The sequence below is a fragment of the Gallinula chloropus genome (assembly GCF_964237585.1).
Source record: "Gallinula chloropus genome assembly, chromosome: 15".
In the NCBI taxonomy this organism is placed as follows: Eukaryota; Metazoa; Chordata; class Aves; order Gruiformes; family Rallidae; genus Gallinula; species Gallinula chloropus.
The window spans coordinates 6,617,524-6,645,205 of record NC_140100.1 but is presented as its reverse complement, the minus strand read 5'-3'; the positions used below and the strand labels follow the sequence as shown (position 1 = coordinate 6,645,205).

The window sequence follows — 27,682 nt, the reverse complement described above, 5'->3', positions numbered from 1 at the left end:
CCTGCGCTGTGAGCACCCTGCAGTTCTGAGGCTGTTCCTATTCCAGGGTCCCTGCAGAGTCGCCTGGAGCAGAGGGTTGTGTTGGTACCACCAGACCTCAGTGGGGTGCAGCCCCGGTACTGTCTGGAGCAAACCAAGCCCTGGCTCCCAGGGTGGCGGGGAGTAAGGTGCAGGCAGCTTGCCCAGGGGCTCCAGGCATCTCCTTCCCTGCCCCAGAAGCCTGCTGAGCTCTGTGGAGGATGACAGGCTAACGTAGCTACGCAGTTCGGCAGAGTGAATCACCGGGAGCCCTGTGGGGCCCTGAGCCTTTGCCTGCCTGGTAGAGCTGAGTCAGTGGCAGGAGGGATGTGTTGTTCACGGTTATTCCCAGTTCCTGCTGGGACAGCACCCCAGGCCAGCTGCTGCGAGTGTGGCCTAGCAGAGAAGCAAGGCACTAGTGTCTCAGGGAGGTCTTCCACCCTCTTGCTCTAGGAAAGGCAGGTCAGACTGCATTGGAACCCAGTAGTGGATTGTTTTGACATCTCTCCTTCTGCAAAAGTGCGAGGCTAAGCACAGAAACCAAAACTACAGCGAGGTTTAATTAAGGCCAACCCTGTTAAGCATCCTGTTTTTAGCATCGCAATCTTCTCTCTGAACGCTGGCATTTCAAGAGGCCATGTGAACATCTGATCTGCTGCCAGAGGCTGGACCATGCTGGTTTCAGTGCAGGGTGTGATGTGGGGCTTTGTAGCAGGCTGGTTCAGTGGGGTTTGGCTAAACTAGGGCTTGGTATCTGTCTATATGTGGAAATCGGGTCGGGTTCACCCCGTTAATGTTGCTAAAAGCGCAGGGAGGACTTAGCAGGCAGGAGGCTGGGTGTGCGGGGAGCCAGCCAGCCGCATGGTGGGCTACCACCTCGGCCTCTGCTCCTCAGCATCACGTGTCAGCAGCATGCACTTTGGAGATGCTCTGAGCTGGGTAGGAAGCGGGGCAGCTGTATGACAGCCTGGCAAAGCTGGAGGGGGGAGAGGACCAGGACACAGTGCCAAGATGTCATTTGTCACCTGCTGTCACCGGGCCTGTTGGGATCCCGGGTGGCACAAACCTGCTGTTCTGGGTTCACGGGGACCAGGGGCAGGCTCAGAAGCACTGACCTGGCTCTAGCCCCTTGGGGAGGGCAACAGCTCCTGCATGGGGAAATTCTCTGCAGGGAATGCCCCGTGCTGCAGGATTGTGGTGCTGGAGCTGGACAATAAATCTGCTGCATGAGCAAGGGCAAGAGAGACCCTTTCTTCATAGGGCTCCCCCCAGGACTCACGGTGATCTGCTGGTGTGTTAGCCCTTCGCTGTAGCTGCTTCCCATTCCAAAGCCAGTCTGGAGACAGCATGATTGTAGCCCAGCAGCAGAAAGGCACCTGACATAGGGTATGGCACGGGGGAGCTTAACTCCTAGCCCCCAGGTGCTTGTGCTGCCTTTGCCAGCCCCGGAGCTGGGCACCCTTTACCAGCCTGATGTGCCAGCACCTCAGATGGCCGCTGCCACAGCGCAGCCCAGGCCTGCCCCATGTGCTAGTCTTTAAATCCCAAAGGTGTTTGGAGCTGTCTGTCTGCCAGCGTTGAGAGATCACGCAGGGCTGCCAGCCTTGAGGAATGGAGAGGCCTACCCACGGCCCCCGTGGGGGGAGCGCTCCCTTTCTGCCCCTGCCAGAGGGGACAAAGGAACAGAAAAGTTCCTGAGAAGGACAACACAGGGTAGCAGATGAGGCTGGGTGATTGAAGGGGAGGGATGCTCCCAGCCAGTGTGGTGGAGAAGCGTGCACTGCCCTTTGGATGATGTCCTTTCATCCGCTGCAGCGCAGGGGCACGGCATCGGTGAGCAAATCGAGGGCAGTGGTGGAGTCCTGGTCCTCCTCTGTGCACTCCAGGCTCCCCAAGGTCAGCCTTAACCAGCGCTGCACCCACGAGCTGCTGCAGAAGGACCCTCTTACCACAAGGACTAGGAGGAAGAGGAGCTGGAACTGATTTTTTTGGCTATTTCTGTGTCCGACTTGGCAACCAGAAACCGCAGCTTCTTCCCTCCGGAGCGGATGAGGTCCACTGCGCTGCAGAAAGTGGCAACAGGGAGAGGGGTGAATTCTGGCTCCCCAGAGGCTGGTGGACCCCCAGGGCCCCCACCCCCCATTTGCAAAACATTTGCACCCTCTGCTCTGTGCATGCTGTCCTACAGGCAGTCTGCTTCTCTTCTGTGTGTAGTTTACAAGGAGCCTGGCCTTCCTCCCACCGCTTGGTCTCCAGCTTTTGCTCCCTCTTCCAAAACCCTCCAACTATCTGCCTTCCCCCCCAGTCTGGGTTGCTCCTCGCCCTGCGGGCTCCCCCATACCGCAGCATCCTCTGGGCTGCTGGCCAGGACTGTAGCCCAAGGGGCATCCTGCACAGCTCTTTGATGAAAACCAGCTGAAATCCTGGACTCCAAGAGCAGCTGCCACGGAGAGCTGAGCCCAGCCCGAGCCCTCCAGCGAGGTGTGACTCACCTTTGGTAGTCTGCCCCGATGAGACTGGTGCCGTTGACAGCCAGGATGCGGTCCCCGATGGAGAGCCGGCCGTCGGCGGCCGCGGGGCTGTCCTCAATCAGGGTGCGGATGTAGATCCCCGGGGAGCAGAGAGGAGTGTGCTGTTGGCAGGGAAAGGCGGTGAGTGACCAGCCAGGGTGGAGGGGATCACAAAAGTTTGGTGGTCCCAAGAGGCTGAGGTCCCCAGGAAGGGTGACTCCCCCACAGTTCAAAGCTGAGTGGGGATGCCAGGTGGGACCCTGGAGATGTGGGTGATGATGGGGACAGTGTCCCAGCACTGGGAAGGAAACTCAAACCTTCAGGTCTCTGTAAATTTATACCCAGAAAGGAGGGGGGGACATACACAATCTTTTCTTGCCCAATTTAGTTAAGAGCAAAGCGGGGTGCTCGCTGCACATGGCTGTCCCCAGGACCGGTGATGCTGTGTTTCCTACTGACTGAGGTAGTGCCCTGAAAGGCTCCTTGGTGACCATCGCTCACTGAGCCACATTGCACAGCCACCTTATGCAAGAGCTGGGAAAGCAGCAAGTGCTGTCGCTGGCGGGGCCATTCTGGCACCCCACGAGCCTCCCTGCTCCCCTCGTGAGCCTCCCTGCTCCCCTGGCTTCCCTCACCACCCACTACAGGGTGGAGGAAAGACCTCAGCTGACTCATTTTCCTTCCACAGGAATGCTGAGCCCGTTTGCTCTCTCCAGCTGCAGAACAGCTGTGATGAGCTTGGTGTGCGTGGCACAGCAACCCAGGAGCAGAGATCTGCACCTCCCTAGAGAGCACCCTGTGCTTTGCTTTCCTCAGGAGAAGCAGCCTTGGCCCATGGGAAGCCATTAGTTTCTTTGATGGCTTTTCCTGGAGTATAAATCATGTCCCATGTGTCCCACTCCAGTTATTTGAGGGGCTTGTCCCGTGGTTGGTGCACACTCACCAAGCCGTCGATCAGCCCCATCCCCAGCCCAATGGGTCCTCTCTCCAGCTCCACCACGAAGACGTAGCAGAAGTCATCAGTGGCAGAACTGCGGCTGGAAGACTCTGGTGTGGGGTAGTCGTAGGGGGTCGGCGAGCATCCTGCCAGTGGAGAGACCAGCTTACTGCTCCGGCATCACCCAAGCCCAGCCTCACAACCTCCCATAGAAAGCTGCACCCCAAAACCCCATCAAAGCAGACCCAGGATTGCCCCAGAGCTAGTTCTCTGCTGGGGTAGGAGCAGGATGAGATGCTCCCGTGGCATCACCTGCCCTGGCCAAGCACCATGCCCTGTGGGAACCGTGTGTATGGGGCGGGCTGTGCAGAACAGCAGCAACCACCCTTGTGCCCCAATCCTGCACCCCCAAAGCAGGACCATACCAGCTTTTGGTACCTTCAGGGGTGCTGCCTTTGGTGCCATTCATTCCGTTCCTCCGGTGGTCCTGCAGCCCCTTCCTGGTGCCTTGTGGGGACTCGGGGCTCCCAGAGTCGAAGTTGAGGGGGGTGGTGGGGGGTGTCAACAGGCACGAGGAGTCTGTGGGTGCTGTGCCAGCCTTGGGGGCCGGCCCCCTGCCCAGCTGCAGCTGCTTGAGCTTCTCCTGGAGCTGCAACTCACTGGTGGGGTGCTCACAGGGACAGCCATCGGGGGCCAGGCAGAGTGTGGGACCCCTCTCTACCTCCGGCTCGGTGCAGACCCCCGGGGAGCAGTAGTCATCCGAGGTGGGAGCATTCCCCAGGGCAGCAGCCAGGCTCTCCTTCACCTCCAGGCCATCTGGGGTGGTGCATGCCTCTTTCTTGAGGAGGAGAAAGACACTCTGTGGGAACTCCTGTGGGTTTCCAGACCCTCCCTGCACCCCAACACCCTCTCTGCTCTGCCGGCGGGGTGGCTCTGGGCTCCAGCCAAGCCTTGGGACTTAGGACCCCAACAAGGCCTTGTTCTGGCTTCAAGCACAGCTCCTACATGCTGGTTTTGCAGCAAGGGGTATGCTGGGGACCCTCACAGCCAGCCAGGAGGCTTGTGCCCCCATGACACCCCGTGGGGGCTGTCACTAGAGGGGGACAAAGGGAGAGCATGGCTCCCGTGGTGGCCTAAGCCTGGGCAACGTGGCCCCAGGGTGACTGGAGGAGGTAGCAGTGCCTGTGGGTACCACAGAATTGATGTCATCCTGGGTGGCTGGAGACAAATGGCCATTGAGCTTAGCACCCACAGCACGTCTCACCCTCCTGTGCTTTGCAGCCATTAGCTAATTAGTGCTCTTGTGCAAGCCAGCCAGCTCCCCAGGCAGGGTGAGGGGCAGGGAGGATGGTGGAACGTGCAGGTGGAAGGGGACCTGTGCCTGCAGACACCCCCTCATCCTCCTCCCTCCTCCCCACTAACGAGATTGCCAGGATGGGCCTGTCCTTCCCGCTCACCTTCCCGCTCCCCAGGCTGGGGGATTAGCAGCACTAATCCTTCCAGCAGCTCTACGGGAGGGCATCGCCACAGCTCCGTGCTGCAGGCGAGGGCAGTGAGCCCTTGATGCCCGGCTTGGAGGGGCCCCAGAGGGGCCTGAGACCCTCCTGCCCCCCCCTAGGACAGACACAGCCCCTCCCTGGGGTACAGGCTACCTTTAGGGGTGCTGAGCCTGGCCCCTCGCCAGCCTGGGGGCTCTTGCTCTGCAGGCTCCAGAGGAAGTGGCGGATGTAGAGGAGGTGCCGGTAGATGTTGTCATCCAGCGTCTCCACCTCCAGGTCCACTTTGAAGCCCCCGCTGGGCAGGATGATGGGCGGGTGGTTGTCGAAGGACTCCAGCATCTCACCTGAAAGGCAGAGGAAGGGATGGCTAGAACTGGCCTGGGCTGCAACCCACTCCTGCCTCACAGCTCTCTGTCACATCCATGTGGTTCCCCAGCTGGGACTGGGGACAGGGTGACCTGTGAGGCAGCAGTGTCCCTGACTTGGGAACATGGAAAGGGCCCCAAGCCTGCTGAGCACACTTTGTGATCCTCTGTAACACCCCAGCCTCAGGGCCTGGTTCTTCCTGATCACTGCAGGTACTACAGGGAGGGGAAGGAGTTCGCTGTTAGAGCTGCACATAAAAACCTCAGAGGGACCCTCAGATGATTGGAGCAGTGTGAAGCCAGGGGCTCACCCGGCTGGAAGGTGGCCAGGTTCTCCTCATCAGGCTGCCACGCTGCGATGCAGCCCACGTCCATCACCGCCTGGCACTGGCTCAGCACCCGGTGGAGCTGCACGGGGCTCAGCGCTGGGAACTCTGCTCGCAGGGACGGCCAGGTCATCTGAGTGAGGAGACAGAGCACAGGGAAGATGTCAGAGGTAAGAAGCTGCTTTCTCTGAGGGGCAGAAGCTCACAAGGGGAGCGGGAGAGAGAGGCCAGGCGAGACAGCGTGAGCATCTGTCCCTGGTACTGCCCATCAGCAGACCCACCACCCAGGAAGGGTCAGAGGGTGGCAGGCTGCAGAAGGGCCACATGATGGCAGGGACCCCCCAGCACAGAGCCAGGTCTCCCCTGCCTGTGCCCGTTGCGCGGCGCGAGCCCCCAGCACCCCTCACCTGGAGCAGCTGGGAGCCAGGCATGGCCAGCAGGTTGGCCACACTGGCGAGTTTGGCGAAGAACTGGTTGGCGAGCTGCTCGAAGCCGGCACCGCGCAGCCACTCCAGCAGCAGCCGCACGCTGGCCCGCAGCTTCACCCCCTGCGACCAGTGGAAGCAGCCAAGAGAGGAGCCTGTGGAAGCAGAGCATCCGTCAGCGCTCGGCGGGACACAGCCCCCTGGTCCCTCTTCCTTTGGATGGAGGCAGCCCCTGCCCCATGGGGTAGGACTGCCGCCTCCTCTGCTAAGGCTCAGCAGGGCAGTGATCTCACAGGGGTTGGGGATGGGGCAGTTGTGGGGTTAAACCCCGCCTGGCAGGCAGAGGGGCCCAGGAAGAGAAGCCAGGGCAAAGGCCAAATCCATATGAGAAGGGACCCCAGAGGGACCAGGGGGTGGAGAGGTGAGGAAGCAAACTTGCATGGGCTCAGCAGATGGGCTTGTGCTTTGTCTCCCCAAAACAGTGCTGAGACCTGCCAGTCTCCAGTGCCCTCAAGCTGCCTGGAGCCCCCTCCCTCCTGGAGCCCCCCAAGGTGGCACTGGGATGGACTGGAAGGTCTCCTGAAGGATTCATGACCTAGTCCAGGCTGGGCGTTCAAGGACTGACCCTTGTCCAGGAGCTGGTTGAAGAGCAGAGTGTTGGAGAAGAAGAAGAGGTAGGCAAACATCTGGGAGGTGATCTCAGGGTGCACTTCGTACTGTTGGAGCAGGTCCAGCACTGCCTGGTAGATGAGCACGACCCTGCGGAGCTCCTCGGGCAGCGGTGGGGATGCCCGCCAGCTCTCCCGGCACTCGGTCTGGAAGGGGTTGCACTCCAGCAGAGCAGGGAGTGACACGTACAGACACTGCAGAGAGAGGGGGGAGCTCACAGCAGGCTCATTTGAGGGGTTTCTGATATGAGCCAAACCCTTCCAGCCCCATCACCTTCACGAGCCAAGCAAACCCCACTGGCACTGCGCTGATGAGGGGCCAATCCTGCTTAACCCCTCCTCGATGTGCTCCAGGTGTCTGTCACTTGAGGCAGCTGGAGGTGACAGCAGGGCACAGCTCAGTAAAGGGACCTGCAACCTGATCTGAACCAGGGCAGCAGCCGGGCACAAGGGCGAAAGACAAACCGGGACCTTTCCCCATGGCTTGAACGGGGAAGCAGCACCCAGCACCCTTCTTCTGAGGGTGCTGGGGGTTGTGGGAGAGGCCCAGGAGCAACCCCTGCATCCCCGTGCCAGCGGCCAGGCAGGACAGTCCCGCACACAGCAGCCTTTCTCCTGCCTCACACTGCCCGCTCTGTTTCCCACTCCCGATGCCGCCCGGCTCTCGCCGTCCAACGGTGACGGTCCAGGGGCCCCTTTCCATCACGCCCTGAATCACACCATTATGCTGTGCTGACAGGAGCCAAGCAGCTCTCCCAAACACCTCCCCTGAGCCGCTGCACTGTGGGCAGGGAAACACGCCGCAGTAATCCAATACTTCTCCTGGGCTGTGACCAAAAACTCGGGGCACTTCAGCCCAAAGGAAAACACCTCAGTGTGACGCAACTGCTGAGGAGTAGAAGCTTAGAAAAACCTCCTGCGAGAGCCCAAATGCTGCTGGGGGTGCTCATGCTGGCCCTGTGGGATGCTGCCCCCCTCCCCAGGGAGCACGCACCTTGGAGATGTAGTAGACACACTGCTGGAAGGTGTACATGATCACCTCCTCCAGCACCGTCATCGCCTCCTCGCTGGCTGTGATGGTCGAGGAGAACAGAGATTCCTTGGAGCCTGTGAGGCAGAGAGGAGGATTGGGGAGCATCCTGCAAGGTGGGACAGTCACCGGTCCCCGCACTGTTCGCAGGGTGGGGGATATCAGGGCTGGCATCGTCAGCATCCCTCATCAGGGACAAAGAGGCCCCCCCCTCCCTGCATACCGTGCCCACCTGCCACCCCCCAAGGACTCTCAATGCTGCTGGCAGCACAGCCCAGTGCTGCAGGCCAGTCCAGGGCTGCCCCCCCCGCCCCTTCCAACAGCCTGCCTGGCCTTACCAACATTTGAACTTGCTGCACAGAGCAGGTTTCTGAGACTAATTTAACCCTTTTTCCTTCTTTTCTTTCCTTTTCTTTCCTGCTGGCAGGAAGATGGACACACCAGTGAGCAATTCTGCAACCCCAGGTGCCCTCGCAGCAGCAGGGCACAGAAAGCCACCCCCAAGGATTAGCCACAAGCTGCCATGCTGCAAAGGGGAAACACAGCTGCAAACACAACCTGGTCCCGAAGCTGAGCAGCACCACGACAGCTCCTCCAGCTCAGATTAGCCCAGTCTGCACCATGGAGACATCCCCACTGATGAGGATTATGGGGGGGTTAAAGGAGCATCTCGGGAGCACTGACCACCAGTTGTGACTGGGGATTAGCAAAGTCGCTCAGCTGGAGAAGCAAGTGGGTGCTGCATCCAGCCCTACCTCTGACGTCCAGCTCCTCCTCCATGCTCTGGATGTAGGTGGGTGATTTCTGCTGGACGAAGTAGAGAACCTCGATGGCGTTGGCCATCCAGAAGAGGATGTGCTGCAGGTCCGGGAGAAGGTCTGTGATGGTGAAGTGGGACAGGGTGGCAGGGTCCTGGCTGGGGAGACACAGAGGATGTTACGACTACTGCTACTCAGCATCCCCGCTCAAGCTTTTGGGGAGAAAAGTCAGCCTGGAGCAATGCCAGGGGAGCATCTGCACACACACACCCCCACTCCCAAGCCTAGCACCCCTTGGGAGGAAAGACCCTTTGCAAGCAGAAATCTGGTGGTTCTTGCTCTGCAGGACAGCAAAGGGGACCCTGTGGGGCCACCTGGCCTTTCTGAGGTGCCGCTTTTGGGGAGAGGGAGGGACCCTCCTAACACAGCTGGACTGCAGAGAATACTCATGGCTGAAGAGCAGCTCTCCCCAAGAAGTATGTGCTGCTCCTGCCAGCTCTGGGTGGTTGATCCCTGCCTGCCCGCGCGGGGCTGTTCGAAAAGAAACCAAAATAAATAAAAAGCATCTGGGAAGTTTCTCAACGGCTGAGCTGCTTTTTCCTGCCATAGGAAAGTCCTGGGAAGCATCCTCAGAGCTTGTCCTAACAGAGAGCTCACAGCAAGCACCAACGGTTTCTCCAGATGCTGCTTTGGAGCCTGGATTTTGGAAAAGGCTGGGAAGCCAGCCTCACACCCCACGGGGAGCCAGCCCTAGAGTGGTGCTCCCCACCCCAGGACACCATGTGTCACCATCCTTGGGTGCACACATGCAACACCAGCCCCATCCTTGCTGCACAGGGTGGATCTTCAGCATGAACAGGGTGACAGCCTGTGCTGGAGCCATCCCTGCTACATCCCACGGGATTCTGAAGCTCCATGTGCAAAGCCTTGGCCTGGTCTGGGATTGGAGAAGACCCCGTTTCAGGGCAAAATGAGGAGGGGCAGTGGGCTGCACTTACTGCTGGGACTGCTTCTCAGCCAGCTCCCGTGTCCGCTCCTGGGCAGGGAGAGAAGGGGAAAGCACAGTGAAAAACAGCAGGATGGGTTGGCACGAGCATCACCCCAACCAGCACTTGCTGCTACCAGGCACTGGGCTGGAAGAAGCCCCAAGGGGGGTGTCCAGCAGCACCCCCACCCCACCAACACCCCCGTCCCAGCTCCGACTGACCCACACCGTCCTCTGGATCATTTTGGCCGCTTTGAGCAGCAGCTGCCCGAAGTCTCCGGGCTCAAAGCTGGTGGCCGAGTGCTGGATGCAGAGGCAGAGCAGGAAGGCGGGTGTCAGCTTGTGGTCGTCCCCCCCGGGCTCGATGAGTGTCATGATGCGCCGCAGGAGCACGTCCTCAGCCGCCGGCTCGAACTCCAGCAGCAGCTTCCTGCGGGGTGTCCGGGGGCCGCCGGCGGGCGATGGGCCCCGCTTTTTGGTGGCAGCGTCCTTCTCCCTCAGCAGGCTGCCGCACGCCCCGCAGACGGGGGAGCCCTGCGGGGCAGCGGGGTGCAGGGTTCGCAGCCTCAGCAGGGTCTGCGCCGGCAGCGGCTGCGCCTTCATGGGGTCCTTGTAGAGGAGCAGGTAGTAGAGACCGAGGGAGAGGAGGTCGCCGTGCCGCAGCACCACCGTCCGGGCCACCTCGGCGAAGTTGACAGAGATGCCAGCGCCAGCGATGGGCTCCAGCACCAGCTTCTCCTCTGAGCGATGCCGGGAAGGTCGGAGCTTCCTGATGGTGCAGTGCAGGGGCAAGATGTCGGGGGCTGACAGGCTGATGCTGGGCTTGCTCGCCTGCGTCCTCTGGCCCACCGTGTGCTGCTCGCGGTTCAGCAAGTAAACCAAGCTGTCCTGCCAGGCAGGGAGATGTGGCATGAACCAGGGAGGAGGGGGAGAAGGGACCCTCCTACCCGCCGTCCGGTGGGTGCTGCAGCCCCCCCAGTGTCCCCAGCCGTGCCCCCCCCGCTGCACTTTCACGTGGCAGGAACACTGCTTTGGGACCACTGAATAGATGGGCGCTATAACTTTGGGCATGCAGTAAATGGAGCTGTTTCGGGCGCAAAGAGCCCTCCCTCCACCTCACCTCTCGCTTCCTGCAGCTGCTTTCCCTTCCCATCTTCTGTCCCCACACTGCAGCGACCCCTGCATCCTCCTGCCCGGGTGAAGATGCTGGGACCCCAGCCGCTCCCTGCCCTGCTTTCTCCCCCAGCCTGCCCGCACGCTCCAGGGCAGCTCACACAACCGTCCTGTGCCTCAGTTTCCCCAGCTGTACTAACGGGGTGGCTGCAGACGGGTGAGGGCTGAAGTGCCAGTGTCACCGTGCCGGAAAGCTTGGCCCAGCCACATCCTCGGCGGGGACAAAGTGGCCATTAACTGCAAGAGCCGTCCCATTCCTTCCCAGTTCTCCCAGTGCCTCCAGCGCCGGGGGAGCAGGGGCTCCCAGACGCGCTGTCTCCTTGCCGCCTCTCGTTACGTTTGCCGTAACGAAGCAGCCAGACAGGGGACGGGGCAGCTCAGGCATCACCCCCAAAACCGGGTCTCCCTTGTGCCAGGGCAGAGATGCTGCGGCGGGGCTTTCCCCAGATACCCCCCCCCACCCCCCCCGGGGCATTGCGCAGGGGTCGGGGCTGCTGGCTCCGCGTCCGTCCCCCCCGCCCCGTGCTTAGGGACATGCTTGGGGACAGACTTAGGGACAAGGCTGCAAGTCCCAAACTGGCACCGCTCGTTTCCTAAAAGGATGCTCTTCCACACCGCCCCCCCGCACCTCCCCCATCCCACCCCCAGCAGCTCTGGCCATGCAAGCAGCCCCCCTTCCCCGGAGCTTGTGGGGGGGAGATGAGGACAGTGGGGGTGTGCCGAGGGTGTGTGGGGGGGAGGAGGGGGGTGAGCGGGAAGCTGAGCGGTGCTTACATGCTGCTGGCTGTAGCCCTGCAAGAGCAGGAGGTGCGGGGACTGGTAGAGGGAGTACCGCATGCTGCCGCCGCTCCGCGCCGCCGCCGGGCTCCCGGGCAGGGTGGAGCAGTGCCGCTGGAGCCGCTCGCCGACCCCGGCCCCGGCCCGCCGAGCCGGGGGGCCCAGGCTGGTCTCGCTGAGGCTGCGCCGCAGGGCCGGGGGGGGTCCGCGCAGCTCAGCCCCCGCCGGTGGCCGCCGGGCCCCCCGCGCCCGGTGCCGCTGCAGCTTCCGCGCTTGGGCGTTGATGCCTGAAGGGGTGGGGGGAGAGCAGCGTTCAGCTCCCGCCCGCACACCCCCACCGCTCCCCGCCCGCCACCTCCTGGGACCCCCGAAGCCGCAGCACTCGCCGTCCGGAGGATGCTGCAGCGAGGGAGCGGGGAGGGAGCAGCTGAAAGACATCCACATCACCCCCCCCCACCCCTCCCGGGACCACGCAGTCTCCCTGGGCTGATGTCCCCTTGTCCCTTGCCCTCCCCGAAGGGTAACAGCAGGACACCTATGCCTGGAGTTTTGTGCCCCAATGCCATCATCGAAAAGGGGGTGCCCCAACCCTCCCCAGCCCCCAAACCCCACTGACCGGGGGGCAGCCAGGCCGGGCTCAGCGTCCGCAGCATCCCCCATGCACCCCCAGCCACGCTGCCAGGGCTGGGAGGGGGAGAGGAAATCTGTGCTAGGAAGAAATTCAGCTCAGTCCCGGGAAGAAATAAATAAATAGCTGGGCTGCTGCTCTCGGGCCTTCGGCACTCGGTGGCCAGCAGCAAGCAGGAGCTGTGTGTGGGGGGGGAGCCTCCGGTCCCCTCGAGCATCAACCAGGCACGGGAGCTGTGAGCTGCAGTGGAGCTTTGCCCGCCGGGCTGCCTGCCGCAGGAGCAAGCTGTTAATTAACTTCTCCCAAGCATCAGTTCGGGCAGAGCTGTCCGCAAGACAGATGGGAGCCCAAGCGAATGAATAGGCCTGGCTGAGCCATAAAAGCAGCCCCTCACCCAGTGTCCCCAGCACTGGGAGGGGGGTGTCCCTGCAGGCCCCTCCGTGCTGCAGGTGCAGCTCAATCTCTGGAGGAGAAATGAGGAGTTGCGTGTGCGATGGGCGATGCTCATACCTTGGGTGGGTGGGCAGCCTCCCGGGAGCAGGTCACTGGCATTCAGGGATGGTGAGGAGGAGAGGGGGAAAAGACCTACAGGATTTTCTGGTGGGAGCAGCTCTGCAGCGGTGTTGGTGCAGCACAGAGCCAGAGCCCCGCTCACAGCTTCGGATGGTGAGATTTGGGGACTGTCAGAGGGATGTGGGGACGGCAGAGCAGAGGAGAGTGCCCAGGGCTGCTTAAAGGGACACTCACAAGCTCAGACCCAAAAAAACCCCAAGGCATCTGCCTTATTTGGTGAGGAATGGGCTGCCAGTTCTGCAATACATTTTTTTGTTTGTTTGTTTAAATTGAGCACTCCTTTGCTGGGAAAATGAGAGAGATGGGGATGGTGAGGGGGGGGCGGGGGGGGGGGGGTGCAGAGGGAGAAGGAGCAAATGGCCCCCGCTGTTTACATGCTTTGGGATTAGGGCAAGGCATGGCCAAGCCACCCCCGAGCTGTCCAGTGCCCTGTGTCCTTCTTAAAAAGGCAATCAGCCCCGCTCACACCCCCGTTAGGGCCAGCGGCACAGCATGGGATGCCTGCACCCCGCAACCAGCAGCACAACAGGCCTGCCCAGTGCTGCTGGGGATGCCAAAGGCCACCCCAAATGTGTCTGCAGGAAGGCCCTGTCTCCCCCCACCAGGAGCCCCAGCCCACAGCATGGCAGTGGGCCAAAGGGATGAAGGATGGCTGGGGCCATGCAGGTCCCAGTCCAACCCGTGAGAGCGGAGGAGGAAGGCTGGATCCTGGGGAGCGGCTATTGCTGGAGCTCGTTGCACCAGGAGGGAGTGGGGGGCTGCAGGAACTGGGGTCCCACAGCCCAGAGAGACATGCCAGCACCTTATCTAGAGGAAAGGAAGCTTCTGTATTTATTCTGTGTAGGGGAAAAGCTGCTTTTTTACTGCTGATAGAGCCCTGTCACAGGCTCCCAGCTAACCCTGGTGCTGTGCTGGAAAGATAAACACGGCTCTTTTCCTGAGCATAACAAAGTCTCTCCATAAAACAGGTTTGTTGGGGTGATTTTTTTTCAGTCCTGTGGTAATGTTTTCATGTCCTGAGCATGTGTAGGCTCTCCCACCCAAAACCCTGAGTGAACACCTCAGGCAGCACAGCCAGTGCAGAGATCTGAAGCCACACAGCAATGCAGATGGGACGGGGGCAGGATCGGACCCAGTCCCTTAGGGAGAGCTGGGCACCCCAGGCAGGGGCACTGCACACCCTGGCCAGCCCCTGCAGAGCTGCTGCTGCCTCAAAACCTGTCCTGCATCCCCAAGGAGAAACCAGCTGGTTGTGGTGCCTGGGGTCTCAACTGGGATCTGGCTCCTTTTCAGCATTGGAAGGAGTTTCCCTTCTCCCAGCTGAGAAATAGGAGAGTCAATAAGTAACTCTGGGGGCTCCAGGAAAGATCAAACACTTCAAACCTACGCAGGAGGGGCTAACGCCAGGGTACTCCTTCCCAACATAATTGCTGCAGGGAACCCTCCCTGGATGCAGTCACACCAAGGTCTATCAAAGCCAGACCCTCAGAGGCACCTGGCAGAGCATTTGCTTGATCCAACAGCCCTAATCCTCAGGTTCTTGCAGTGCACACACCTCCCAGGGAAAGCCCCTGCCAGAAGGATGCCAAATGCTGCACCTCTGCCCCAGCACCCCTCGGTCCACAGGTGCTTTCCCCAGATGCTCCCTGAGTGCTGCCTCATCACCCCCTCAAAAGGAGCAGGGCTGGGGTAGCAGTGGGAGAGACTGTCAGCCTCATTGACTGCAGAGATGCTCTACCTGTGCTGCTAATTAGAGGCATGAGGAGTGAGCACCTTCCTCCCCAGTGGGAAGCAGCTAATAAACTAATTAGGATAATGAGTAACTGAGCAGATAAAACTCTTAAGCTATTTGCTAACAGGCTATGGATGGGTGTGGAGCCTTTCCCCAGCAGCAAGGTGAGCTGTGATGTAGCAGCCTGTGTGACACCAGTGGTCTCAGCCCTGCTGTTCCATCGATGCCCTGTGCAGGTAAGGGCCCTGCAGGTATTTCCCTGGGGATCCTGCTTTACAGCATTCCTGGTTTTTTTTTTTTTATTTTTTTAGGGTGTTGCAGGCCCCAGGTCCCTTTGGTTTTTGTATCCATGCTGTGTTTTCTGTGCTGGCACTCCATGGCTGTGGGCAGGCAGCTGATGCTTGGCAAGATGCTGCCACTTGATGCTGGTGATGAGGGTGCCCCTGGTAGCAAAGACCTGCAGTGAGTCCCCATCACACCAGGACAGTTGAGTCTCTTTGAGGTGTTGGATGAGGGGGAAGCAGATGTCTCCCTGAGATGTGCTGCATCACTCCCATCCATCCCTGACAGTTTACAGATGGGGTGGGGAAGCATAGTCCCAGCCCTGCAGCATCCTTTTGGGTAGTGCCACTGGCATGAGTCACAGAATCACAGACTGGTCTGGGTTGGAAGGGACCCCAAGGATCACAGAGTTCCAACCCCCTGCCACAGGCAGGGCCACCAACCTCCAGGCCTGGATCTACACAAGGTTGCCCAGGGCCCCATCCAGCATGGGGCAAGCCTGGTAACAGAGCCTGCCACCAAAATAAAGGGCTGGAGAAGGGAGACTCTTAATGGGTAAGGACAACAAGGGCTGTGCAGCCTGCAGAGCAGGCAGCCTAAATAAACGTGGGTGTAGGTTTTCTGTCTCGGAAGAGTTTGGTCAGCTATGGAAAGTGCCCAAAGGTTAAAAAACTGAGGATTTCCACCACCCCACCCAGGAGTGCTGAAACAAATGAAGTGTTGGAAGTGTAACGGGCTTAATTCCAGATCCAGGGCACGCGATCCGGTCTGGAACTGCTCCTCCACTGGAAATCACCAAAGGGTGCCAAGTGCAGGCCAGCTTGGTGCTGGCTGCTCCTGTGCTGGGCAGCTTGGAGCTTCCTCTCCCCTGGCCTGGATGGGGTCCTTGCCTTCCCCACAGCTGCCAGCCCACCTGGGATCCAGGTCATGGGTGGGAATGCTGCTTCCCACATCTGAGGGGGAGAATTTGAGGCTGAGAGCTGATGTGACCTTGGGCTCAGGCAGGGAGCTGCCACGTGGCCCTCCCCACTGCGTGCTGTAGCTGTTATGCTCAGATCTTGCCCTTTCCTCTATTGAGAAGAAGCTGTTTTTAGAGTCGCCATGCTCACAAAGCACTTAATGGTGCTCTGATCCTGGCTGGAAACATCCACCTTTGCACCTCCCTCCCTGATCTGAGCCCCCTTCTCTCCAGTCACATCACACGTGCAGTGAGATGGGACTGACCCTGCAGCATCCCTTCCCCCAGCAGGCACAAGGACTGCACACAGCACCGGATGGAGGGAGCCCCATCTTGCCATGTGGTGCCAGCTCAAGGCAGGAGGTGAGCCCACCCTTGTGTCCCTGCGCTGACGGGGACCTGCCTGCAACACAGGCACCCCCCAAAGCTGTGAACCCCACATTTGGATTTTGGGGCAACAAGGCAAAAGTGCAAATAGCTGGTGGGACCCCAGAAGCATCTGCCCCACCCCACCCCCCACCCCCCCGAAATGCCCATGGCTGGTTTCCTTTGCTCCATGTGCCTAGGTTTCCTCCAGCCCCTGTTAAAGCAGATGAGAAAGGAGCCCTGACCCTGTTGGCATGGGATAGGCTGGGCCACTTGTTTTGCTGCTGGGGGGGAACCTTGACTCTTGTTTGCTCCAGTGCCTGGGGTAATCCTGCATCATCATTAGGTCACTTTTGACAGTCACAACCCTTTTCCACAGGTGGGAGGAACTGCTTGGTGCCCATCCCAGCATAAAACCCCTGGCCAACACCCAAGCCTGACCCCCTGCATCAGGAGGTCAGGCCCACCAAGGGCACCATGCAATTTAAAAACCTGATTTTAAACCTTTCCCTCCCTGGCCTCACAGGGCTTTTAGCTGGGGGCAGAAGGATGGAAACTTCATTACTCTGTGCTGGGGTCGCTTATTAACCTGCTGGTTCCTAATGATGCACTTACCTCCTCCTGCCAGCCCTGGACTCAGTCAGGCACCTCCAGGGGAGCTCTCCTGCCCTACATTGCGCTCTCTTCATTAGCTTTTAATTTTGTCTAATTGCTCCTGCAGATTTGCCTGGGGTGCCTTGGCCTGGGGGATGTGTGGGGGGAGATAAGGCAGGTGGTGCAGGGGAGAGGGGCTCTGCTCTGCTGAGCACGGAGCTGTGGGATGCCATGATGGTTCAGAGCAAGGGGAAGAGTGAGCAATGCTGATGGTCTTGCCTACTGCATGTGGGGATTTGCCATGGGACCCCCCAGATGGCCTGGGGTAAATACAAGGTCACAGGTATTGGATTTATGCAGGAGAGCACTGAGTACTTGCTCTACTCAAGAGTTATGTGGCTAAAACACAGCTCTCCCCCACCCAGCACTTGTACCACCCCCCCTGCCGGTGCCCAAAACAGACAGAAGCCCTCGGTGTGGGGTGCATCCCCCCGAGGCAGCTCAGGGGGATCACAGCTCCCCAGACCCACGCCCAGCTACTGACCTGCAGTGGTGGTGTCCACATCCTTGGCTGCCAGCTCCTCCAGCTCTGCCCTCTTGTGCAGCTCCAGCCGCCTTGCAAAACCCTCCCTGGGCTTCCAGAGGTCCTGGATAAGCAGCGGCTTCTCATGGTCACCCAGGACCCTCAGCCCTTCCGTCTGCCACCGTTTCTCGGGGCCTTCAAACTTCCCGATGACGTCGCACAGGGCGTACTGCCCAGCGCTGAGCTGGCTCAGCCCGTACCGCTCCAGGGCCTCCTTCACCAGCTCCCGTGTGCTCGAGCTGCCCGTCGCCAGCACGCTCTTGTAGTTGGTGCCTGCACAGATGTTGCCCCCAAAGATCTTCAGGACACCGGGGGCGGAGAGCTGCGTGGAGAGCTCGGCTGGGTCATCCTCACCGGCTGCTGGGGAAGCAGAGGATGAGCTCCGGTCCTTGTAGCTCAGTGTCCGGTACAAGACTTGGGAGAAAATCCGGCTCTGGCGCTTCAGCCGGTTCTTGGATGGTGGAGCCATGGCAGAGGAGGAGGAGGAGGATGACCCATAAAACATCGTGCGTGAGGTCATCGTGAGGCGCAGCTGGGCAGAGAAGGGGGGGGGGGTGAAAAAGGAAAGATCAGTGGTTTGAAGGCCAGATATCCAGCAGGGAAGAGCAAGCAGGAGCTGGCTGGTGGCCATAGAGGAGTCACTGTCACCTCCAAGGTGGAAAGGCAGAGCAGCGAGGGAGGGCCATGTCCCTTGTGCAACCCAAAGCACAAGCAGTTGGGCTCCTTGCCATCTGCATGGCTACCCCAAGATGGATTTGTCCCTGAAAACAGCCTGGAGCGATCCCAAATGTTTCTATCATGTATGAAGAGGTCATTCTTGCTCAAGCAAAATGCAGTGGGAGGGGAGCAGAGCCTGGCAGGACTTGGCGGGGCCCATCCTGGTCAGGAGCCAAGGCGTCAGGAGTTACTCTTGCTAACGAGTTTACAGAGCAATCCCATTTTCTAGAGGTGGAACAGAAAGCTCAAGTGCAAATTCAATCACTCCGAGGTCACCGCTAAATGCTTTTGCTCACCCAGATGCACGGGGTGAAAATGGGCTTTAATTAGCCTTTCTAAAAATGTCCTGGCTCTGGCAAGTCTGTTGTTAGTTTGCAGAGGATGTTAAAGCACGTGGTGGCATCCCTGACAATGCTGCCCTTGTCACATCAGCTGCGGCAGGGATGCCTGAGGTGGCCCTGGACAGCCAGTGACCAGAGGAGATGTGGCTGTGGCTGGGCAACAGCTCCTGGTGCACCTTGGTCAGCAGGAATGGGCTGGAAGCCCCGGCACTGGCCTGGCTTTAGATGGTCCTGCCTGATGTCACTGCTGACGTTGAAACCGCATCCTGGATGCACAGACTCCCAGAGGCAGGGACCCAGTGTGTACACAGGGGACCCCCAAAATGTCCCAGCCACAGCTACTGGAGTGCTTTGGGGTGGTTGGTGTGGCCCAGCTGTGCCTGCCCAAGGAGGTGGAGGGTGCCAGCAGCTTTCTGCGGCTCCGTCTCGCTTGGGCAGGACTCGCTGCCAGAGCAAACCCAGCGCTATCAGGCAGAATGATGTCGGCCCTGGAAAGCCTCCAAACCACCATCTAATTGAGGGGGAAAAAGCGTCCCTGCTGCTAATGGAAGAGGTTACCTTCTAACCCAGAAACAACCGCACAGAGGATGTCTGCAGGATGTCCCATGTCCAGGAGCCTACTGAGCAGTGTCGATGGGGAAACTGAGGCACCAGCAAGTGCTAAGGCTGCAGGGTGTGCCTGGGAGCTGTGCAACTCTGCAGTGTGCTGCAGCCCTGAGTCCCCCCCTTTCCCTCCCCAGCCCCACCAGGATGGCAAAAATACTGGGCCAGGGAAGGCTGCTCCTGCCTTTCAACTGGGGAAACTGAGGCAGGGATGGGGTTAAAGCTACGGCTCCTCACACTGCTGCTCCTCCTCCTTCAGTTCAACCAGGAGCTGCTGCTTGTACCTGGGACATCCCTTCGTGTCTGCTGTGTGACATCTCCTGGGAGTGCCAGGGCAGACCAGACCTGGGGAGCAGGTCAGGGCACTGGCAGACAGTCAGGTTCAAGGACAGCTTCCCCAGGCTGTTAGCATGGCCCCGCCAGCCCTCATTAACATCTGGCAGAAGAAGAACTACCTACCCCAGTGTCCCTACAAGACCTTGCCATCAAGGATGCAAAAGACACAACTTTGTCATCAAATCGCTGTTTTCAGCTCAGAGATTTGATCTCCTCCCTGAACCACCTCCAGCATAAAGGGAAAACAAACCTTTTAACATCTGCTGCTGGTAAAACCATTCCTTCAAGCCCACATCACAGACAGAGACACCGTTCTCGCTTCTCACGGGTCCCTGCCTGGTTTTGAATATGTTTATTTATAGCTCAGCAATTTTCCTGCTCTTTACAGCCAAAGGAGCTTCTCCAGAGTGCCAAGGCAAAGGAGTTTCACAGGGAAAAGATACAAAGCCTGGATGGAGAAGAGCTGCTAGCCTGGTCACCCATTAATCAACATCTGGAGCAACACTGATGTGGTGTCACCAGGCACCAGCCCTGGCCATGTGAGACATCACAGCCTTATCCCAATGGCAGCATAATGAGTGGTCTTAATTGACTCAAATGGCTCTGATAAGATGGTAGAGAGATGGGCCCATCCTGCACCCATATGGTCAGGCACATGGGTCATGGGCATCTCTGAGGAGGCTCAAGAGAAATCTGCGGTGGGTGTGATGCTGTTGGGCCCTGCTGCAAAAGCAGGGATGCTCCAGCTTGTCCCAGCTACCTGGGGGTGGCTTGGCAAGGGCATGAACTGTTTGAGCACATCTTGGGCACACAGGTCAGTGGGATGTGTGGCCTGGACCTCCCCAGCCCAGGAGAGCCCCCTCCTTGCCTCAGGTGCCTGGGGTCCCTGGCTGTGCTATTGGAAGGGACATGTGCCTGCAGTTATGATGTGACCCAGGCTTTCCAGAGAGACCTTTCCTTCAGCATCCAGTGACATCTTCTCTGCTAATGACCACACAGGAATTAGCCAAAAGTCTGTGTTTGCCTCCTGGCTGGATCTGTGGGGGGGATCCTTCACCTCTTCACACACCACACCCAGCCACACCAAAACTGGTGTTTTACCTCAGCCGGCGCTGTCTGTATTTACTCTGCAGAGCTATGACAAACACTCCTGGCATTCACATGACTACCACATGTCCTTCCAACACAACAACCAACTCTGCAACTCCGGGGAACTTCCATGTGAGCCCTGAGGTTCCTGTCCCACCACGGAGGAGCAGACCCTTCCCGCACCCAGGCAAAACCTCCCCTTACCTTGCCATCCTTCTTACGTGTCTCTTCTCCTTCCATACATCCTCTTCCTCAAAACAGGCCTTCCCCCCACATCGTGCACTGTCCCAGGCAGGTGTCCATCACGCCTCTGCAAGAGGAAGAGGAGGACTAGTCCTGTGCTGCTCACAGACATCGACTGCTCACAGCACAACAGCTTTGGATGGAGGTGCAGAGACACGGTGAGTCGTTCCCCATGTGCATCACACTTGCACACAGGCTGCTGAGCCATGTAGACATCCCCTGTGGCTCAGCATCTCACTGCCTTCCTCTGCCACAAAGCAAACAGCCCAAGTGCTGGCTGCAGGTGAGGGCTGCTGGCCCCTGGGATGGAGGGGATGTATCCCCCTCCAGGGACATGTGGCTGGTGACAGATGTGTCTCCACATGTTCATTACGCCCAGCTCATAGATGGGGAAAAGCAGCCCAGCCCCAAGCTCCAGCTCCATCAGAGGAGGAGCATGGCAGCCTTGGAGGGGAGATGAGGCAAACCCTCCACCAACAGCATTGACCCCATCACCAAGAGACAGAGAGAAAACAGCTGTAGGAAGAGAAATGCTATCAGAGAGGAAAGATAGAGCAAGGAGAAGGGATCAACAACACTCCCCAGAACCTTGATCTCCTTCTCCAAAGCACCAATGACCCTGAAGATGCCAGGCTAGGGACCCTCTCACCCACAGGTGGACAATGACTCGTGGACCAGCTCCTTCCCCCAACAGCCACAACGCTCTGGGATGCTCACCAAGATCTGTGTTTCCTGAATCTCAGCCTGTTTTGCTGGACATCATGAAGAGCCACCAAGCACTGTTCCCTCCCACCGCAGAGAGTGCGAGACCGAGACCGCTGGCAACTGAAGAGGAGGAAAGCAGCACCTGCAGAGTGCCTGTGGGGATTTCATGGGTGTTTCTCAGGCAGAGCCAGCAGGACACAAGATACACTCCCTTCTGTGGCACTGCCGTGGTTGGAGGCAAACACGCCATCTAATTAAATCACCTAATTGAGGTGTCCGGGCAGGCTTGATCCAGCCCCACGCTGGCCCAGCTTTGGTGGCTGTTCACAAGGTGGTGGGGTCGTGATGTGAAAGGCAAAGAGATGCTGAACCCACCTCTGCTGCTCGCTGTTGCTTCCAGTGATTAATCGCTCCTGCTGGTTAAATATTTATGCCTTATTTCTGCCTTCAGCTGCCAGACATTGAGTGTTGTCCTGCTTTTTCTCTGCTCAATTAAGGAGCTTTTGGCTACCAGGTATCCTCCCCTCTGCAAGAGTATTTAGGTGCTCTAATCAAGCCCCCCTTGTTCCTCTTTGCTGATTTATGAGTAGACTGACTGGATGGCCACCTCATCTCTTTGCTGTAAGACATCACCTCAGTCCCTTCCCCTCCATTCCCATGTCTCCTGCGCTGAGATGGGCTGTGTAAACCTAAATTTGGTTCTGGTAGCACCTTGACCAAAAATGCAAGTGACCATGGGCTTTTTTCCAGGGCAAAATTCCTCATTACCCTGAAAATTTTATACTCTCCAGTGCAGAAATCCAGACAGACACACGGCCACCCCCAGGCAGCTCCCGCTGGAGGAGGGAGCCAGCGAGCCCCTGCGCTGCCTCTCCCAGCATCTCCAAGCGGCTCCAGCTGAAAATTTATCATCCAGATTAGGGACAGGAAAACACGTGCAACCGGTTATTATTTTTGGGTGCCAAAAGGTTTTCCACTTTCCACTCTGCTCAGTTAGGATGCCTTTTGCTCGGCCGGTTGAGCGTCTGTATTTGTACGAACTATTAACGCTGGGGCTCTGGGTCAGCCCCAGGTTTTATCCAGAAATCATTTCCATCTCCTTCCAGATTAGTGATAAAAGCACTGAAACACCAAGGGCACGCTACCAGCCAGCGGTGCCCAGCAGTGATAATCTCCTCTGATAACTGCCTTTGAAATGGATCGGGTTTATTTAATACCGCCTTGCTTGACACTGTGTAATGTCAGCTCTAAAGACTGGACTGGAATGACTTTTTAAATACCAGAAAGTGTGGATTTTTACAAGAATATCACCTTCAATAACTCAAATGATTTGCAAAATGGGTATTACAGCCAGGCTGCCACCTCTCGTGTCGGAGGCTGAAATAATTTCTGCTTGCCAGGAGTTATTTTCCATATAGCCACGCTGGATGGCAGGGATTTATCCCTGGTGCTGAGGTCTTTAATTGATTAAAGAAGCCTGAACCAGGTTTCTCCCTCTTGTCCCTGGGGGGATGCTATCAAGCCAGTCAAGCTGTAGGTATCACAGGTCATCTTACTCCCTCTTGGGAAGAGCAGCAATAGTATTAAAACAATTTTCTTAATGTTCTGGAATTTCTCCAGGGTTCATCCCATCGAGGCCCCAGCTCTGCTTGTACGGGTGGTGAGATTTCAGCTATAACCATCCCAGAACAGCAACCAGGAAAGCTATTTCCCCAGATCTCTCTTTGAAAGATTTCCTTTTTTTGTCTTTTTTTCAGCAGAAAACCCCAGGAGTCACACCCTGAGTCCAACGGCACTGACCACAGCCTGGATGCTGCGAGCAGAGAGAGAGGCTGCCCAGGGACTGCAATGTGGAACAAATTATAACTTAGAGAGCAAAGGAAATGAGAACACCCTGGACGTGGTGATTTTGACGTGCGTTCCTCAGCTCCAAATCCTGCCCCTCTGCAGATCCCAGCCCTACAGCCGAGGCTGCCAGAGCAGAGCCTGAATCCCTCCGGTCTGAATCAGAGTCCTCGCTTCCTTCCATTCGGGTTCTTCAGGGCCTCAGCCTCCTCTTGTGTGAGTTTTACCCGCCTAATCTAGGGACAGATCAGAGGCTGACAATGTCCATGCCAGCCTTGGTACCGTCTTTAGCCGGATCAGAGCTGGTAAACTCCTTACCATGTTATTATTAGCAGCAGGCACTCTGCAGCAGCGCCCCAGACCCCACGGGCTGCTCAACCAGGATATAAAGACAGTCCCAGTCCTGCAAAGATGAACTAACAGTTTGTCCTACAGGCACCTATAGCTCCATAAACTGATTATAAAGACTCAGGGCACACTTCCACAAGGACAACAGGAGTCTGTTTTAGCAGCTTTTCTTTTTCTTGCCTTTTTTTGTTGTTGTTGTTTTTTGCCTTCGTTATTTTGCAGGATCTTTTGAGCCACCAACGTGCATCAGCTCTCCAGTAACGTGCAAGTACAAACGCCAGCCCTCTGCCCCAGCAGCTCTATTCACACACACACGCAAGAAACCTTTCATAAAGAGCATTTTTGCTTTCTGCTGCCTTCTGAGCAGTAGAGTCTCAGTAGGCTGCCTAATTATAAGATCTTAGCAATAATTTTTCTCCAGCGATAATTACCTGATCCTGGAGAGTGCTGAAAATAAGCACTTCCCCAGCAAGCAGCAAAGTCCCTGGAGTTTTCTCTGCTAAAGTTACAGCTCAGTATGAAACCAGCTCCAGCCTCCCAGGGGCACAGACCGTCCTGCCCCCTCCTCGCCAAGGCCTGGGATGCCACAAGAGTCAGGAGCAGCAGGACGGAGGTGAAACAGCGCGTGTGGGATAGCGGTGGGATGCCAAGGAGCAGGGAACGGGGTGAGGATCCCAATGGGTGCGCTAAGGGGAGAAGCATCCCAAGGGGTACGCAAGCAGAAGGACCCTGAAGGGGCATGCAAGGGGTCAGGGGTCTCAAGGGGTGTGCAATGGGGGTCAAGGATACCAAGGTGTGTGACAAGGGTCCCAAGCTGCTGCAGCTCCCAGCGCAGCCCTGCCCGGTGCCGCTCGGCAGGCAGCGGGGCAGGTTGGGTCTCCAACGGCAACCGGACAAACCTCAGCCCTCGCCGCCGCGTTCTGCCCGCCCCCACTTTCCAAGGGGACGAGAAACAAATATTCCCGTCCCATTAGGCGGGGGGGTCCCGCTTCCCAGCCCCATCCCGGGGGAGAAGCGCCCTGGTGAGGGGGGTCCCAGGGATGCTACAGGGGGAGATCTGTCCCACCGCCACCCTCCCCCGCACCTCTCCCCCCCAAAAAAAAGAGGGGTACCACGGCTGGCTTTGTCCGCGCTGCCCTCCCGTCCCCGATACTCACCGTGCGGGGCTCAGCGGGGCAGCCTCGGCGCGGCCCCCGGCGGCTGCAGCGCCCGGAGCCGCCGGGGCTGCGCGGCGCGTCCCGCCGCCGGGGCGGAGCGCGGCGGAGCGGAGCGGCACTGCACTGTGGCGCCCCCCTGCGGCCGCCCGTCGGTACTGCCCGCCGAGCACCCGACCCGGCGTGAGGGGGCCCCGGCTCCCCTCACCGCCCCTCCGGTGCCCGGCTCCCCTCACCGCCCCGCCGGTGCCCGGCTCTCCCCTACCCGCCGGTGCTCTGCTCTCCCCGCTGGTGCCCGGGGCAGCTGCTGGGCTTTGGCTTAACGCGGTTTATTGAACGGGCTCCGGAGCTGCCCCGAAGAGCGCCGCGGCTGCCGGTGGCTGAAACCGGGACGGGACAGACCCTGGCTGCGCCGTTTGAGATGAGGCGGCCGCTTGATGCTCCATCCCCTCTGGTTAATAATTCCCTGTTCGGCCAAAGGGGTGTTTCTCGGCCCGATGGGGTTATACTTGGGGTGGGAAGGTGGCCCTGCCACCCAGGTACTCTTGGGAATGGCAGGGTGAAAGCAAAGCGAAGCCAGGAAGCCTCCCGGTCCAGCCAGCAGCAAAGGAGTTATGGGATATGGATGTGGGTGTAGGTCAGTGTTTGGGGCAAGTTGAGCTGCCCCCAGAAGCAGGGCATCCTTCCCAGTTCTCCAGGACGGCTGCCGAGCGCTGCAGCCTGTGGGACACACAGCCCTGGTGTGATTACAGTGCGAGCCAGAGGGCAGGCAGTGGACTTGCAGGGTCTGGGGTGGGCAGCACTGGCCAGGGAGATCCCCGGAGAGGCAAATTCTCCATCTCAAGAGGAGCTAGAGCCCATGGGAGAAGCTGGTTGGGGTCAGAAAGTGATGGGGAGGGGGCTCTGTGTGTTCTCTTTGAGGCCCACAACAAGCAGTGCTTGCCCTTTGGCCGGTCTGTCACATCTTTTCCTCCTCCCCAGATTTGGCATCCTTCCTCCCCCGTGGTGTCAGCCCCAAGACCCAGCTCATGTCAGCTGCAGGAGCAGAAACAGCCAGGCCAGAGCGGGTGTGAGGAGCAGTCCCGCTGAAACCACTTTGGTGAGATGCTGGCAGCCTCTTCAGGCAGCATCAAACTCACCAATCCCAATCAAACTGTTTTTAAGGAAACTCTGCAGCTTGGAGCTCAACCCGTCCCTGACCACCCAAATTCCCCTGTGCAGCTGGTGTGAAGAGCGAAGAGGTGCTGGTCATCGTTCCCTCGTGCCCCCGGCAAGCTGAGCCAGCAGATGGTGATGCCACGCGTGCACTGAGGTGAGTTAGTGCTCAGCGCTGCCGTGAGCAGGGCCCCGCTGCAGCTGGTTGAGTGGCTTCTCTCCAAACTGGAGAGCGATGCCATCCGGGGCAAGTCAGATAGAAAATGAGTTTGTTTCCAGATGCTGCAGGGAAAGTCGTTTTGATTTAGCAGGCAGGCAATAGTGAGGTATCTTGAGTTTTTATTTCGATCCTACTCCACAGGAAACAACATTCACTAGCGTTATCTTCCTTATGTTTGTTTTTAATTTGACCCAATACTGCGTTAAATATAAAATACTGATTGAACAAGAACGGATGGTGAAAAACACGAGGACTAAAAAGATCCCTCAACCCCTCTCCACAGATGTCCCAACCGGTATGAGTCGTTTAAAATCAGTATAAAACAGGACAGTCTGATAAGCTGCTCTGTGCCTCCCACCCTGCTGAAGGACTGGGGGAAACAAGAGAAGAGGGGGGACTCCTCCGTTACAGAGAAGCTCACTCGGCAAATCTGGGCTCAAGGCGGGGTGGCACTGTCCCCAACAGAGCCCTGCCACTGATTCCTGGCCAAGCATCTGCCCCTGCCCCAGCTTTTCACCCCAAGACTGAGGTGAGGTGGCCTTGGAAAGGTCATTATGGCACCTCCCTGGACCTCTGGAGCCCCCGGGACAGATTTAGGGCCAAAAGCCCCCAGTGTTGAAATGGCTTCTGAGATAGAGCCCTTGGGATGAAGCCTGTGGGCATAACACGATGGTGGTCCCTGGGCATCCTCAGCCCCTGCCAGGGGATGTTTGCCCAGCAGCAGGACTGGTGTGTGCGTGGTTGGTCCCTTGGATTGTTCCCTCGTGGGATTTAGTGATGGAGGGGGAGGAGTTCTGGGCACGCTGAGCTGCAGTTGTCACCGTGCCCGGCAGTGGCTCTGTGAACCCAGTCCCCCAGGCTCACTGAAAATTGAAGCACGAGTTTGCAAAGCACTGGTCACCCTCGGAGTGCTTCACAGGGTCCTCACATGAGTCCTGTAAGGTAGGTGGGTGTCTTCGCCCCCATTTTAAAGATGGGGAAACTGAGGCACGGAGTAATGACTTGTCAGACAGAAAGAGTTGGCACCTCCTGCTCTGGGACCCCAGATATGTTCCACCAACTCCTGGTTACTCACAGATTGTCCTTCTCCACCCCTTCATCTCTGATAAGTGACAGAGCATCCTGGGAGCTTGGGAGAGGCAGCAGCACAGACTGGGCTCACATTCGGTCATTCACACCCTGTCCCTAAGACCACCCATCACCCCAAGAGGAGTCCCAGCCCAAAGGCTGCTTTGGGGTGCCCCAGGAAGAGGCCCTCCAGGAGCCCCATGCCAGGCTAGGGTGGTGGGCACAGCACCCAAGGCTCCTTATAGGAACCCTCTGCTTATGGAAGTGAAAACCCACCGGGATTTTTTGCCAACCTGATGACCACAGCCACCAGGTCAGGAGGGGAAGAGTGTCAGAGGGCTTCTCTTTGGTAATTTGCTGCAAATGGCACAGCCCTGGAGAGCTGGTTCCAGGGCATCGCGTGCTGGAGGAACCCTAAGGTCTGAGGGAGGTGGGACAGAGCCAGGAGCTCGGCTGCTTGGCACACTGCCAGGGAAACAGGAGATGTGGGATGGTGGCCATAAATCTCCTTCATTTGCCATGTCACACTGAGACTGCTGCAGTTGTGATTAATCAAGAGGCCAAGAGAGATGATGGGAAATCGATGTCCTCAGGGTCTCCTGGGGAAGGTCCTGGCAGAGCTGAGAGCTGTGGCACACACCAGAGCAGGCACACACCAGATGCTCCCAGCT

General features: G+C 58.4%; 1 protein-coding gene across 1 annotated transcript; it reads right to left on the bottom strand.

Moving 5' to 3' along the window:
- Positions 1 to 1,975: 1,975 nt before the first annotated feature.
- RADIL (Rap associating with DIL domain) lies at positions 1,976 to 20,513 on the bottom strand (the record flags this gene model as incomplete). The annotated part of the gene is made up of 15 exons (XM_084271181.1): positions 1,976 to 2,081; positions 2,511 to 2,650; positions 3,472 to 3,611; positions 3,904 to 4,303; positions 5,118 to 5,308; positions 5,641 to 5,788; positions 6,063 to 6,235; positions 6,706 to 6,943; positions 7,743 to 7,855; positions 8,534 to 8,694; positions 9,535 to 9,572; positions 9,744 to 10,409; positions 11,469 to 11,758; positions 17,149 to 17,719; positions 20,478 to 20,513. 15 exons carry the CDS (start codon positions 20,511 to 20,513, stop codon positions 1,976 to 1,978), a joined length of 3,411 nt encoding a protein of 1,136 aa, XP_084127307.1.
- Positions 20,514 to 27,682: the final 7,169 nt, after the last annotated feature.